General features: G+C 43.5%; 1 protein-coding gene across 11 annotated transcripts in view; it reads left to right on the top strand.

Moving 5' to 3' along the window:
• slmapa (sarcolemma associated protein a) overlaps positions 1 to 13,605 on the top strand; it is a 44,244-nt gene that overhangs the window by 8,090 nt on the left and 22,549 nt on the right. For 10 of the 11 annotated variants that reach the window (XM_061688544.1, XM_061688550.1, XM_061688548.1 and 7 more), the window contains exons 2-8: positions 7,572 to 7,719; positions 9,190 to 9,262; positions 11,472 to 11,508; positions 12,675 to 12,737; positions 13,006 to 13,101; positions 13,176 to 13,247; positions 13,406 to 13,546. In XM_061688544.1, coding sequence (XP_061544528.1) covers positions 7,572 to 7,719; positions 9,190 to 9,262; positions 11,472 to 11,508; positions 12,675 to 12,737; positions 13,006 to 13,101; positions 13,176 to 13,247; positions 13,406 to 13,546 — 630 coding nt within the window. Of the gene's footprint in view, positions 1 to 7,571; positions 7,720 to 9,189; positions 9,263 to 9,853; positions 10,069 to 11,471; positions 11,509 to 12,674; positions 12,738 to 13,005; positions 13,102 to 13,175; positions 13,248 to 13,405; positions 13,547 to 13,605 lie in introns of those variants that run through there. The other variant, XM_061688551.1, reaches the window with a different exon arrangement.

Raw genomic sequence — 13,605 nt, 5'->3', positions numbered from 1 at the left:
TGTAGTCAGCCAGCCACCAGGGGGCAAACATATTGTTACGGCTTCATTTAGGGCCAGCCCTGCGCTCTGTTGCCAACTTCAAAATAAAAGCTTAAAATGGCATTAATGTCCAATGTAGTTCTATATAAAGCTTTTATTTTGTAGTTGGCTCTCCGCACGTTGGAGGAGAGGCGGCGTGTCACCGTAGGACACCATTATTATATTATAACTGTATTTGCTTCCATAAAGTTGCAATCCATGATGGTACTTTGTAATAGTTAGCCCTTGATAAAGTTTACATTTTGGGGGTATTTTTTATTATCTATCATTTACAACCCCAAAACCGAAAACCAACATTGAATGCCCGTGACCTTTATCCCTCAGGCATCAAACCAGATTTATCCTCCGGGAAGACAAAGTAATAACTATTGGGACGTGATGTCTTCAAGCAATATTTATCCATACAGACATAATACCCTCTATTTTTGTTTGTTAATGTAAAATGTCACATTGCTGACCGAGCATTGATCCTTTGCACCACATGAACCTTTTCACACGCTTGTACTTTGGACAAGTAACTTTATCTTGCACTTGTCCTGTCACACACACACACACACACGCACGCACACGTCACTTATGGCTGATACTGACAAACGACAATAAAGGGAACCTCCATCCACTTTACTGTACATTACTGTATGTGTGTTTACCATTCGTTTGATCATTTGCTTGAAATTTTCACTTGATCCTGAGGCCTGTGAAGTTGAAAGTCACTGTAAAGTGAAAACAAATGTCTTCTAAATTTGACACACCAGAGAGGAGTACTTTTAACAACTCTGCCAGATTTTAATGATAAAAAAAAAAATCGCCATTGATTAAAAAAAAAAAAAAAAAGATTTCAGAATCATAACAAAATCAAGCCGTTGTCTCACCTGTCAAACATTGTGGGCGCGTGCGCTGAACGCGCAGAAACCACACCCTGCTGAACTGTCAACTGTCAATCAAATACCACTGCTACTTAATCCGGCATCTTTCTTATGCTGACGCATAATTATGTGGCGGAGCCGCCAAAATATATCTGCTTAAAGCCTCTGGGTCGTCGTGGGGGTTTTCCACATCGGAACAATGAGGCACTCTAAAGCGGCCACACCAGCCCGAGTCCTCGGTCCACACGCTAACTAACAAGCCAGACTTTTTTACACCCACCTCACTCTTCTGCCCTCTGTTGACAACCAGGCACTCTAAAGCGGCTACGCCAGCGAACTATTCGAAGGGCTAAATATTCTGTGTGTTGGTATAGCTAGTTAACTAACTGTACGTCACAATTGCTCTGGATAATCGTTGATATGAACAAAGGCGCTCAATTTCCTATATAGTGGGGGAAGGGGGACTCATGCCAGACTCCAAAGTGGGTCACTAGGCACCCTTTTAGCCACGCCCCGAAAAGCTGAAATGGTGAAAAACACTTTAATGCTTTATCTCCACAACTGAGTACTACACCGGTCTCAAGCAATTATCATCAAACATGCATTTAAATTGTTGTTCCATGGTCCAAACTGTTTGCCATTGTAAACATTTTCCAAAGCACAGGCAGTGTTTTAAATAACGCTCTCCAACTTGTTGCATATTTCAGCTTTCTCTTTCGAATTGTTGTCACTTCCTGGTACATTCCCAGCACGTGGCGGAGAACCACCACTGAATTTGTACTGTTACTATTTTCACTTTGCCCAGTTTCCTCGCCACTTATGCAAGTTTATAGTTAATTCCTGCATGTTTTTGTCATGTGTGAGAGGAATGCTGGGGAAACATAGAAGATAAGCACCATGTGAATGAATGAATGAATGAATGAACTGTTAGTGTTATCAGCTTGGCTGTTTGTAGGCACGTAAATACCAGGCCAGCGTGTGCTAACTTGTACTGAGAACATGGACAGTTTTTTTTTTTTTTTATCCAAAGGTTTTTCATGCTGTTTATACTTTGTTGATATATTGCAAAATGTTGATACATGAGGAATAAAATCACTGAAGCTGGATAAAGTGCCAAACTGTTGGGTCAATAATTTGTCATGGTTTTGGGATGCGGTACCGTGGCTTTTCTTTTGTTCCAGGATATTTTCAGCACACATTAGGTGTTTTGGTTGTGTATTTAAATCACCAGCACACCCTCCAGTCGATGAGTCACGAAATTGCTTCAGGCTTCAGGTGCGGCCACACATACGACAGGCTGAAGATTTCCACTCGCTCTTTTTCTGGTGTTTGAAAGCGGATGACACGATCTGATAGGACACTGAAGAAGTCACAGGGCGATTTGTACTCAAGGAGCTTATATATATTAGTCGTTCCATTATTTGGACTCTATCAAAAAGACAATGGCCCTTGGGAAAACTGATGATTTGTGGAACTTGGTCGTTACAGGCATTAATGGTGGAGGAAGGAAAATAGGGCATCTGTAATATCCCGGAGAAATGTCCCGCGAGTGGGTGTCGAAATCTGACAGCTGGTGGGTCGGGGTTGACAAGCGATGCATTCATGACAGCAGGAATCAGAAGTTGTCCACTTCATTTTCACATAGGCACGCCGTGCAGTGTTACAGTGGTACTGCAAAATGGTCTTCAATGTTACCAAAACGAGCTAGCTTCATTGAAGTTGCCAACTCGTCTTCAATAGAGGGCTGCAACGATTACTCGAATAACTCGATCGCAAAAAAAAACGGAAGCCAAAACTCTGCCTCGAAGCTTCGCAGTGATCATTTTTCACCACGGACTAATTTTAGTGCAGACTCACTTAGAAATAAGTTGGCGGGATGGCGCTGAGCTAGGAGGAAAGAGTGCACAAAAGAAAGAGAATACCCAAAGTTTGGCATAATTTCACACTTAAAAAAAAAAGTGCAATGTGTCTTGTGCAAAACAGAACTGGCCTGCACAGCAGCGCGTCTGTGATTGCCGACATAAGTCCTACAAAGACGTTAGCGTCATTGAAGACTAAATTGTCCTTTGTGCTTCAAAAATATGTTAGGCCCGCTGCACACTGAGCAACGCGTCCAGAACTGACTCAACTGTCGTGCATTAATGTGAGTTTCAGCAACTAGTTGTCATGAGTGGTCGACCATCGGCCACTGGTTTTTGAATCGGCGGTGAACGGCGTCGCAGACAATCAAAAAACATGAGCTTTGACCCCCAAAAATAGATATTTCCGGGTTCTAAGCGCGAGACCCTGGTGCCCGTGGTGAGTCTCTGTGGCAGAAATGCACAGTTGCAGTCAGTGAAGGGGGCAATCGATCATTGCCTAGAGCTTCTTGAAATACTCATTCTCTTTTATTATTGTCTGTTTTCTTTCTTTGTGGCGAAACACTTCTTCCTTGATAATCGCACCGTGTTTTTGTGGTTCAATAAAAAAAAAAAAAAAAAAAATCGGTATACTGTATGTGGAGCCTCAAAACCCAATACAGGGTTGCAGTTTTTCCGTTGCAGCTCATCGGTAGGTGTGCGGCGGTCAATCCCTTGGTTTGCTGCGACAAGTCGCCAATTGTACATTTTTCCGTGTTGGTCCACTTGAGTCGCCTTTGGCTGTGTCGCTTGGCGTGCGGCGGCCCTTAGATTCGTTGAAGACTATAACTTGTCTTTGATGTTTACAAAAACATGGATGAGTTGGAATGGCGCCTGTGTTTTTATTTTGGGGGGGGAGGAGACTCAGTGCAGTCAGAAAATGAAGCCCCCCTCCGGTCAAGTGGAGTCTGTGAAGCTAAAGTCAGCATTGTGCGTGTTTGAACCTCAGTGTGGACGAGATGAGTGGAGTAGAAAATGGGCTATGTTTAAAAGATGAGCATTTTGCGGATGGATGACCGGCCGTCTGTTGCTCGACAGTGGCGGATGATGTGTGTGTATGAAGATGCGTGTTAAAGTGTAGCACTACGAAGATTTATTTGATTGTTTTTTTTCTTTCTTTCTGGCGCATAATGTATGTGAGGCTTTGCTGGGTGGAAAGCTCTAAAGTTAAGTCCCTCCTTCCTTGTCTCCAGGTTACCATGGGGACAAGAGGTAAGGGTGTGCGTGTGCATATGTGTGCGTGTGTGTGTGTGCTGCGGGTGAGCACACTGCAGTCTGATGAATGGTGAGATCAGTGAAACTCTCTCTCCTCTCTCTGATGCGTCTCCGGTAGATCAACGCTGACTTGTTTTCAGTCACAATGAAGAGCTGACGGATGAAGGCCCCCCCAGAACCTCCGCCGCTATCAGGGGCTTACATCAGATTGTTCATTGTGTGTTTGTGTGTTTGTCCAGTTGCCCGTGCGCGCCGTCTTATGTGTTTACTTGCCTCTGTGAGTATGTGCTTGACATCCACGCACCGCCGCTGTGTGAATGGATGAATGGATGAATGCATGAACGAATAAGTTGTTTTTGTCATGGGTGTTTTCGATGTTTCTGTTCACCTTGTGCCGTCGTTCCTGTTTGAGGAGAGGCGCGGCGGTCTATGTCTATGTTGTTGTGTAACCCTGCATCGGTTTAATGTTTACAGCAGTGCTTATTGGAGGGTAAAAATGTTCACCATGGTGAGAATATGGAGGATTTCCACATGACGGGCATAACAGTACTTTGCTGTGTCAAGGGAAAACATTGCCAGTGTGTGAAGCTGAGTGACATCCATGCTATAGCAACTTGCTCAATTGAAAAACATGCACGGAAACAGTAGTTCAGAACATTTAGAGAGACTCCCCACCCATCCATTTCTATACCGCTTTTTCACGATAGGGTCGTGCATGACTTTGGGGGAGGGGTGGAATACACCCTCACCCCCAATCACAGGGCACATAAAGACAAACAATGGACTGATCGCAAGCTAGTGGCAGGGCACATGACCAACAGCCATTCACACTCTCATCGAGATACGAGCCACCATTCGTCTTTTTTTTTTTTTTTCTTGCTCTGATTCGCAAGCGCAGACTTGAGATAGGGGTGATACGATGTTGGCAGTGATTAAACTCACGACACAACAAGCACCAGTTTGGCAGAAACGATTCGTGAACAATTCAAGCTGTTTATTGTCACTCCCAGTTGAAGTTCACCGTCAAACTAAACATCTCGTTTTTGCTTCGGAACCTTCCTATCCGAGCGAGATGACCCGGAAGTACTTGGAGGATTGGTCGTTCGAATTCTAAAATGCTTAGGAAAGTTGCCTCAATGCAACTTTTAAAACCTACTTTAGCAAAGCTTACAACCTTAATGAAAGGAAATTAGTTATATTACCTACAATCCTTTATGGCAGCAATGTTTTGAAAGCAACAGACCACGGACAAAGTTTACAGACTAAGACGCTTGAGAGTTTCACACTACAGACTTCCATCCATTCATTCTTCTTCCGTTCCGCTTATCCTCACTAGGGTCGTAGGCGTGCTGGAGCTGATCCCAGCTGACTCGGGGCGAGAGGCGGGGTACGCCCTCAACTGGTTGGTGGTCAATCGCAGGGCACATATAGGCAAACAAACATTCGCACACACGTTCACACCTACGGGCAATTTTAGAGTCTTCAATGAACCTATTGAAGACTCTAAAATCAATTTAAATGACCTGTTCATTTACTGTATGTACTTAATTACTCTCAAAAATATATTTACAATCAATAATGTATCTTTGTTCCTCGATTTATGCCAGTGAGGCATAGTGACAGACAGAACAAATGAATGGTCTTCTATTAGATGGCAGGAAGTAAATACAGTAATTAATTTATCCACTTTTTGTGACATTTTTGTTTGTTGGTGTGCCGTTAGATTTTTCAATTGTAAAATATGTTCCTTGGCTCCATAAAGGTTGGACATCACTGCTCTAGTCAGATAGTGTATTCTAATCAGTCAGGTCAAACCAACATTTCATGACAGAAATAATGGGTGTTAACTTACTGTAATTAAATTACTTCACCCGCACCGAAACATGAGCCCAATTGAGCATCTCTGGAGAGACCTGAAAATGGCTACCCGCCACCGTTCACCATCCAACCTGACAGAACTGGAGAGGATCTGCAAGGAGGAATGGCAGATGATCCCCAAATCCAGGTGTGAAAAACCTGTTGCATCATTCCCAAAAAGACTCATGGCTGTATTAGCTCAAAAGGGTGCTTCTACCAAATACTGAGCAAAGGGTCTGAATACTATTTCAGTTTTTACAATTTTTTTTTTAATAAATCTGCAAAAATGTCAACAATTCCGTGCTGTGTATACATTAATGTGGAAAAAAATGAACTTAAATGATTTTAGCGAATGGCTGCAATATAACATAGAGTGAAACATTTAAGGGAGTCTGAATTCTTTCCGTACCCACTGTATATTCGTTGTTAGTTAGGACTCACATATCATTACCAGGTTAAATTCCTCTCTTCCCTCCACTGTGCAGGAAACAAGAATATGAGGACCCCAGTTTCCGTTGGCGTGATTAATTTTATGGGGAAAATATAGTTGCTAGAATGGTTGGAAAAGTCACTCAATACAGAGACGATATCTCGAAGTTGGCAACACGGCTCTTGTTGTTCTTGTTCGCTTGCATTGCCGACACGCGTGCACAACTGCAGATCAAAATAAAAGTGCTCATATTTGGGAAAATATGAGCACCAAACAGCATCCACAGGTAGACAGACAATAAACCTCTACTCGGTCGTATACTCTTGATCCACTGCATTGAATGTATAATATTAATGCCGTACAAATGAGCTGAGAGAGGGGTTATAGCAGTATGTCCCTCTTTCTGTCTTATGCCGCCCCCAGGTGGCCAAGGCTGGCACACCAGAAGGAGCAGCACATTAGCACAATGGCCCTTCTCTTATTCATTCATTATCTTAGTCGTGTTTGTTTTTATAAAGGACAATATTACGGACAGTCAGTTTTAGTGTAGTGGTACACTACTCTTGACTTTGGTGCGGGCAGCGTGGGAGCCGTTCCCACTCAGTGACGGTGTGAATGTGAGTGCGAATTGCTGTCCGTGTCTATATGTGCCCTGCGACTGACTGGCGACCAGTTCACGGTGTTGTCCGCCTTTCGCCCGAAGTCAGCTGGGATCGGCTCCAGCACCCCGCGATCCTACCCGGGATAAGCGGTGTTGACAATGGATGGATGGAATATTACGGACAATATTTTGCCTCATTAAAATACACACCGATTTGTTGTGTTTTGGGGAAAGGCTGTGTCAGAGTGACGACATTTCAATGGGAAAAGAGGATGTCAATCAATTGATGAAATGTGACACGTCATTATTTCTTTTTCTATTTTGGTTTCAAACGTGACAAGACGATTGACAGGACTCACAAGAAAGCCTGGCAAGACAAATAAGATTATTCTTAATTTTGCAGACTGCGTTGACGTCCCATCAGTGCTCTATAACCTATCTTTATTGAGCTAAGGCATTTAATTTACATCAGAAAATCTCATGCCGCACCACTTAACAAAAATGTCACAAAAAGTACTGATACACTGTACGTTTTATCCTGAAATAATCTCTTTAAATGTACTCACAAATGTACTTTCTCGCTGTAAAGTCTGGGCCTGTGTAGTTGAACAGAAAGCTGCCCGTCTAATCATGTTTTTTTTTTTTTCCTCCCTCCTCTGTGTCAGTTCTACCTGCAGGACACTAAAAGCAGCAATGGCACCTTCATCAACAGCCAACGGTTGAGTCGGGGCTCGGAGGAGAGCCCGCCCTGCGAGGTCCTCTCGGGAGACATCATCCAGTTTGGCGTGGACGTGACGGAGAACACACGCAAAGGTACGCCAATATTAGGCCGGGGGGAAAAAAAAAAAAAACCTCAGATTTGATTGACAGTGAGAAAGAAGGTCTGCTCTATTGAGGCAGAGCTAATAAGCCTGACCTCGCTAGCCTTTATGTGCTGATGCACACAGGCAGCATTTGAATCACCAGATTTGGGATTGCCTTTAAGGGCACCTTGGGGCTCACCTCAAAACTGTCTCTCACACACACACCACGAAAAACACACAAATAAACAAACATATGGACATTTGGGTCAGATTTTCAGCTCCACTACCAAACCTTTCAAATTCGACTTCCACTGACAGTTCATCCTGCATTTTGACCTCATTCTACATGGCAGATAAAATCTTCCAGAGTCAAACACAAAGTAAAGGTATGAAATGGGACATATTACCGAAAATTGACTGTTGATACATGTTTTTTGGAATGTGGACTGAGGCAGAAGTACCCAAAGAAAACCCACGCAAACACGGGGAGAACATGCAAACTCCACACAGGTAGGCCGGAACCCGGAGCCAAACCCAGAAGTCCAGAAATGTCACAATCATAGTGACCGCTTGATCACCGTCCTGCCCTTGGCTTTTTAGTTGTCGTACAAGAATCGTGTATCAAACTGCACATCACATCAGCCTTCAGCACACCTGACCAGCACTTATTTCAGCCAGCATGAACCTTTCCAAGTACTCACTTCACAAAAAGCAACAGTTTGGCAGATAGTGAACAATGTAGACAGAATTATAACGATACTCACAGGCATTTATTCTTTATCCACTGTGAAGAACGACTCTATATTACTGCGTCTTACTAAGGAGCTGAGGCCGTCTCCATGTACAGTTTATCTATAGGTCTGTATTCTACTGCCTCCAGGGGGCCAACGCGCACACACCAGAAGGAGCAGCACAATGTCCATTGAATTGAAGCAAAAATGTGTCAAAACATTTTTCAGATTGTGTTTCATTATTTCATTACAAACATTTTTTTTTTTGCCAGGCTAGAATGGCATAATAGCATTTCTATTCATTTCAGTGGAGAAAGAAGATTTGGGATACGACGTGGGTGTGGGATTTCACATAGAAAAATCTCAACACCCCACCATACAAAAGTTTTCTGTTGTACGAATGGTAACAGTTGGATACGTGGGTGAATTGTAGCCTCTGCTCTGATATTTTTATTGGTTTACCTGTCACTATAGGTTGCTGGCATAGATAGATGAACAAATACACATTGTTTGTCGTAAATAATAATTTCCGGAGCAATTAGGTGAATTTGGTTGATTTCCTCCCAGCACACTTGATGTGCTCTCTAACGGAACACTGGAAATCACTGTGTGGTAAAAGGAGCAGCACTCAGGGAAAATGTCGACTGTTCTTTAGCGTAGCCAGTTAGCTGCCATACGGTTGTGATAAAAGGTATAGTGTTTTGTGTGTGTGTTGTTTTAAAATGTAAGTCGCTGTTGTGTGTCTCCAGTCACACATGGCTGCATCGTGTCAACAATCAAACTCTTCCTGCCTGACGGGATGGAGGGACGCCGACGAAGCGAGTAAGTACAACATGGATCCATTAAGCTCTCACATGAATCGCTTGATTAGCTGTGTTCAAAGACCTCACTGAATCTAGCTAGTGCTTGGGTAAGAGTTGGGTGATCAGGCCTTAAAATAAAATCGCAGTTTGGGAAAGTTGGCAACATTGACTGTGCTTTTGTAAACTACCTCCTCTCTGTCTGCAGACATGATTTTTGTGGAAGCAGTGCACGTCAGCGGTGATGTGCATTGAACTCCGAAGGTGCTAAGATTAAACTGATTTAAAAAATTAATAAATCATGCTGAGAAATGAACTCAAATCAGTAAAATCCTTTAATCGCCCAGTCGTAGCTTAGATAAATAATACGCTCATCGGTGTGAAAAGTCAACAAATGATCAAACAATAAAAGAGGTTTGTTTTTCTTATTAGCAGCAGTGCTTCTTGTAGTTGATTTCAGGGGTGTTTCTTTTTCACAACACCTACTCCTAAGCGGGTAGAGTCCGCTCGAGGCTCACCCCCCTCCTTTATCACCTGATGAGTTATCGGTCGAGTCTTAGTCATGAGGTACGCTTGTTTTCCCGCACTGCCCATCTTAGAGGGGTGGAGCTAACACAAGTTCAAGGAAGACAGTTACTTTGCAGCTGGCGGAGGTGCTTTGCAGGGTGTAAAGAGAGAAAGTTTGTTATGTGAGGAATCAGCTGCTCGGAAAAGACCAAATCAAGTAAGAATCTCAGCGAGTCGGCCAGGAACTGATAGAGAGCGTGAAGTTTGAACTCTGCCCCGCGTTGGTCGCGATCTGGCGAATGCAGCAGGAACACAACACAGGTAACCACCATCCACAACCTGAGCTAGTACTTTGAGGACTTTTTTTGTTTGTTTGTTTTTTTAACTTCTATTGCTTTTTAAACTGATCTCCATTTTAACGTAGGATGTGAACAATAGAACGAATGGGCTGTCGTTTTCCTCACAGTTGTTTTTGGAGGTGTTAGCTGCAGCTTACACATTAACAGCAGACGCCCCTTGTGTTACGCAGTTACGCAGTCACCTTTACTCCCCCCCACACAACTCTGCCTCCTTGTGAGCTTCGCCCGCTTTGCGGCCACCATTGTATCACAGCAAGACCTCGCAATATCATGGGTGTAATAATCGATTATGGGGTTAATTGATGGTTGAGATCAGGTCAATGGTGTGGAATGGATTACGGTCTTGAGAGAAAAGGCAGTGCGCTACTTGTGTGATAACAACAGGGAGCGCTGTTTATTATGTCTCAACTAGTTGGCTGTGGAAAGTGGGGTACAAATTCAAATGGCCATGTGTAGGCTTACCGCCTACAGCGTGGTGCATTTTTAATGACCAATACAGCACACCACACACACTACACTACGATCGTAATCGGAATGTGTTTTGGGTTATTAAACAAAAAAAGGTGCATGTGAGGTGCCGGTATTATTGACCACATGGGATTGCTATCCTCACATTGCACGCTCGAATATCTGTGACTTTGAGTGTGTGTGTGCCTTTAAAAGGTGTAGCCTGGTCTGGTGAGTGATGTGGGAGTCAACGAATGAGATAGTAGAGTTGGCTGTTGTGAGCTCAGGTTAGCGGGTGGATCGTAGCTGCCAGTCTGCGTGTTGAGTGACTGAACATCATTGGTGGCCGTAGCAGCTCGTGTATGAATGTGTTTATTATTTGTTTATCTCGTTACCATTTGTTAAATAACGCGTTTGAAAGTGCACCCGCGGCTGTTTCTAGCCTTGGTCACCTGTTTACAATACGTTCGTAACTTGCAGTGGTAGGCCATATATAATTATTGGCTAACATTGATACCTTGTGTTGGCGACTTACGTCTCGCCCAAAGATAGCTGGGATAGGCTCCGGCACGCCCGCGACCCGCGTGAGGATAAGCGGTACGGAAAATGGATGAATGGCGTTATTTGATTGTTTCCACCCTTATCCTTTTCGCAATCACTAGTACCCTTTTGCCCCCTGACGGTGGTTTGGGTTTGGGTTTATGTCCAACTTTTGAGCCTTATTTTTCCCTGAAATGAATTGTGCGACCTTAGAGGTTCCACCACCCATACATTTTACTCATGTACTTCTACTAACACTCAATAACACCGATAGAACAAGCGTGTTTGTCAGTCATATTGACAGCAATATTATTATTTCAGTGTCCTCCCCTCGGTTCTGTTTTCACGGTGACCAAGTGTGCTCCTCTGTATTTGCAGTGTCATCCAGGCTCCGCTGCCGCTGCCTGTAGACAAGGTAACGACGCAATGTGCTTGTTGTCCTGTTGTACACTTGACTATGGTTTCCCTCGCTCACCCTTGTGCGTGTGTGCTCGCGCTTCACTGATGCACACACACAGACACACACACACGCATCGATTGGAGTGGTCAGCTGATGAGAGGAATGTGTGAATTGCTGCCAGTTTCTGCCGGCACATATTTCCACGGTGTATTAAGTGAAAGTGTGCAGACCACGTCCTCTTAGCTGGTGTGTTAAAGTTACGAGTTACGAGTTTGAGTCCAGCCTGGGGTGTTCTGTTCTGTGTCTCCTAACCATCAGAACAACAAGGCCCCAGTGTAACCTGTCTGAGGAATGTAGCGTCTACACGTGTGACTACATTTGAACGGCTTAAACACACAATTAAGTGACGTTAGGCTCTCAGTAGAATTACACACCCAGGCCTAATTAAAGTTGACCGTTTAACTTTTATTACTGAATCCCAACACTCACACAGCAAATTTTAGTCAGGTGATCAAAATCATGGATACAGTTTTTTGTTTGAATTTCAAAACAAATGTTTAGGGATGCATCTGATGATTGTTTCAATGACCGATTAATCTAGATTTTTTTTTTTTTTTTATTCATTGAATTGGATAAAAAAAACAAGTGTTCTAAATTTGCATCCCTTCATTGATCAAGAAGACATTATTTCAAATGATTATAATTCAGTCACCGGTTTGGTCTGTAACATCAGAAAACCTGCAAAGATGTTGCTCATTGTTTTCCAAAGTAAAAGCAGAAGTTTGCGAATGTCCTATTTTGATTAAATGCAAAGATATCAGTCTGCTTTCATGGAGGACTATAGAAATATGACAATATTTACTGTAGAAAGGCTGAAATCAGGATTTGAACAATTTTACATGACTGTCTCCAAATGATTAATCGATTTATCAAAATAGTTGTTGATGTATTTGTTAATTCGATAGTTGCCGATAAGTGGATTCATTGTTGCACCTGTAACTCAAAATTTTATGAATTTGTGAGACAAACATTTTCAAGATTTTGGTGTGACTTCAAATTGAATGAGTTTTTTTAATTTATGCAACATGTTTGCTAATGTGTTCATTTTCATGTTTTGAGCTTTTCTATTTGGCTCTCGTGTCATTGTGTAACCTAACTGTATGTTTGTCTGTGTTTTCTAGGTTGCAGCCAACACTCCCAGCATGTATTCTCAGGAACTGTTCCAGCTCTCCCAGTATCTGCAGGTAAACACAGCATCACCTACTGGTCATTCCTTGCCCTTACACCCAAAATCAAACGACTTACTTCATCGCCTACATCTTTTAAACACAAAAACAACCCCAAAAAATTAAGTGGTAACAATCGGTTAGAAATCTGCACAAATAAGCAACTGAAGCCAATCATCATTCGTCATTCAACATTTTCAGTTTGATACTTTAAAGAGGCAACGGCAGTTGTTACAAGCTTTTGGTGAGTTGACACGGTGCTGTTCTGGTTCTGTCTCTGCTCCAGGAGGCCTTACACAGAGAGCAGATGCTGGAGCAGAAGCTCGCCACGCTGCAACGTCTGCTCACCTCCACTCAGGAGGCCTCAGAGAGCAGCTGGCAGGTAGGAAACACCTTTTTGAATGCGTGGATGAATGGATGGTAGATGGACTGATCCAACCATTATACCTTTATCAGGCTCTGATTGACGAAGACCGTCTGCTGTCCAGACTGGAGGTGATGGGCAGTCAGCTGCAGGCCTACTCCAAGGTGAACCACACTTGCTCACTCTCTCACACTAACTCTGTCTCATGAACGTAACAAAGACTGTCACTCACCCACGATCTCTCACTATCTGGAGTGTCCACATTGTCACCGCACGTGGGCATTATTATGAACCAAAGTGTATTTTCTGCCTCCACTGTCAGTCTCAGACGGAGGATGGCATTCGTAAGGAGCTGCTGGCCCTGCAGGAGGACAAACACAACTACGAGACCACGGCCAAGGAGTCTCTCCGGAGGGTCCTGCAGGAGAAGATCGAGGTGGTCAGGAAGCTGTCGGAGGTGGAGGTGGGACCCGCAATCCCTTCGGTGTCGGCCTACAAACACAAAGCTAGGTTGTTAAAGCC

Source organism: Phycodurus eques, chromosome 10 (genome assembly GCF_024500275.1).
Source record: "Phycodurus eques isolate BA_2022a chromosome 10, UOR_Pequ_1.1, whole genome shotgun sequence".
In the NCBI taxonomy this organism is placed as follows: domain Eukaryota; kingdom Metazoa; phylum Chordata; class Actinopteri; order Syngnathiformes; family Syngnathidae; genus Phycodurus; species Phycodurus eques.
Note: the sequence above shows the minus strand (reverse complement) of the source record. Positions and strands in the feature narration are given on the sequence as shown.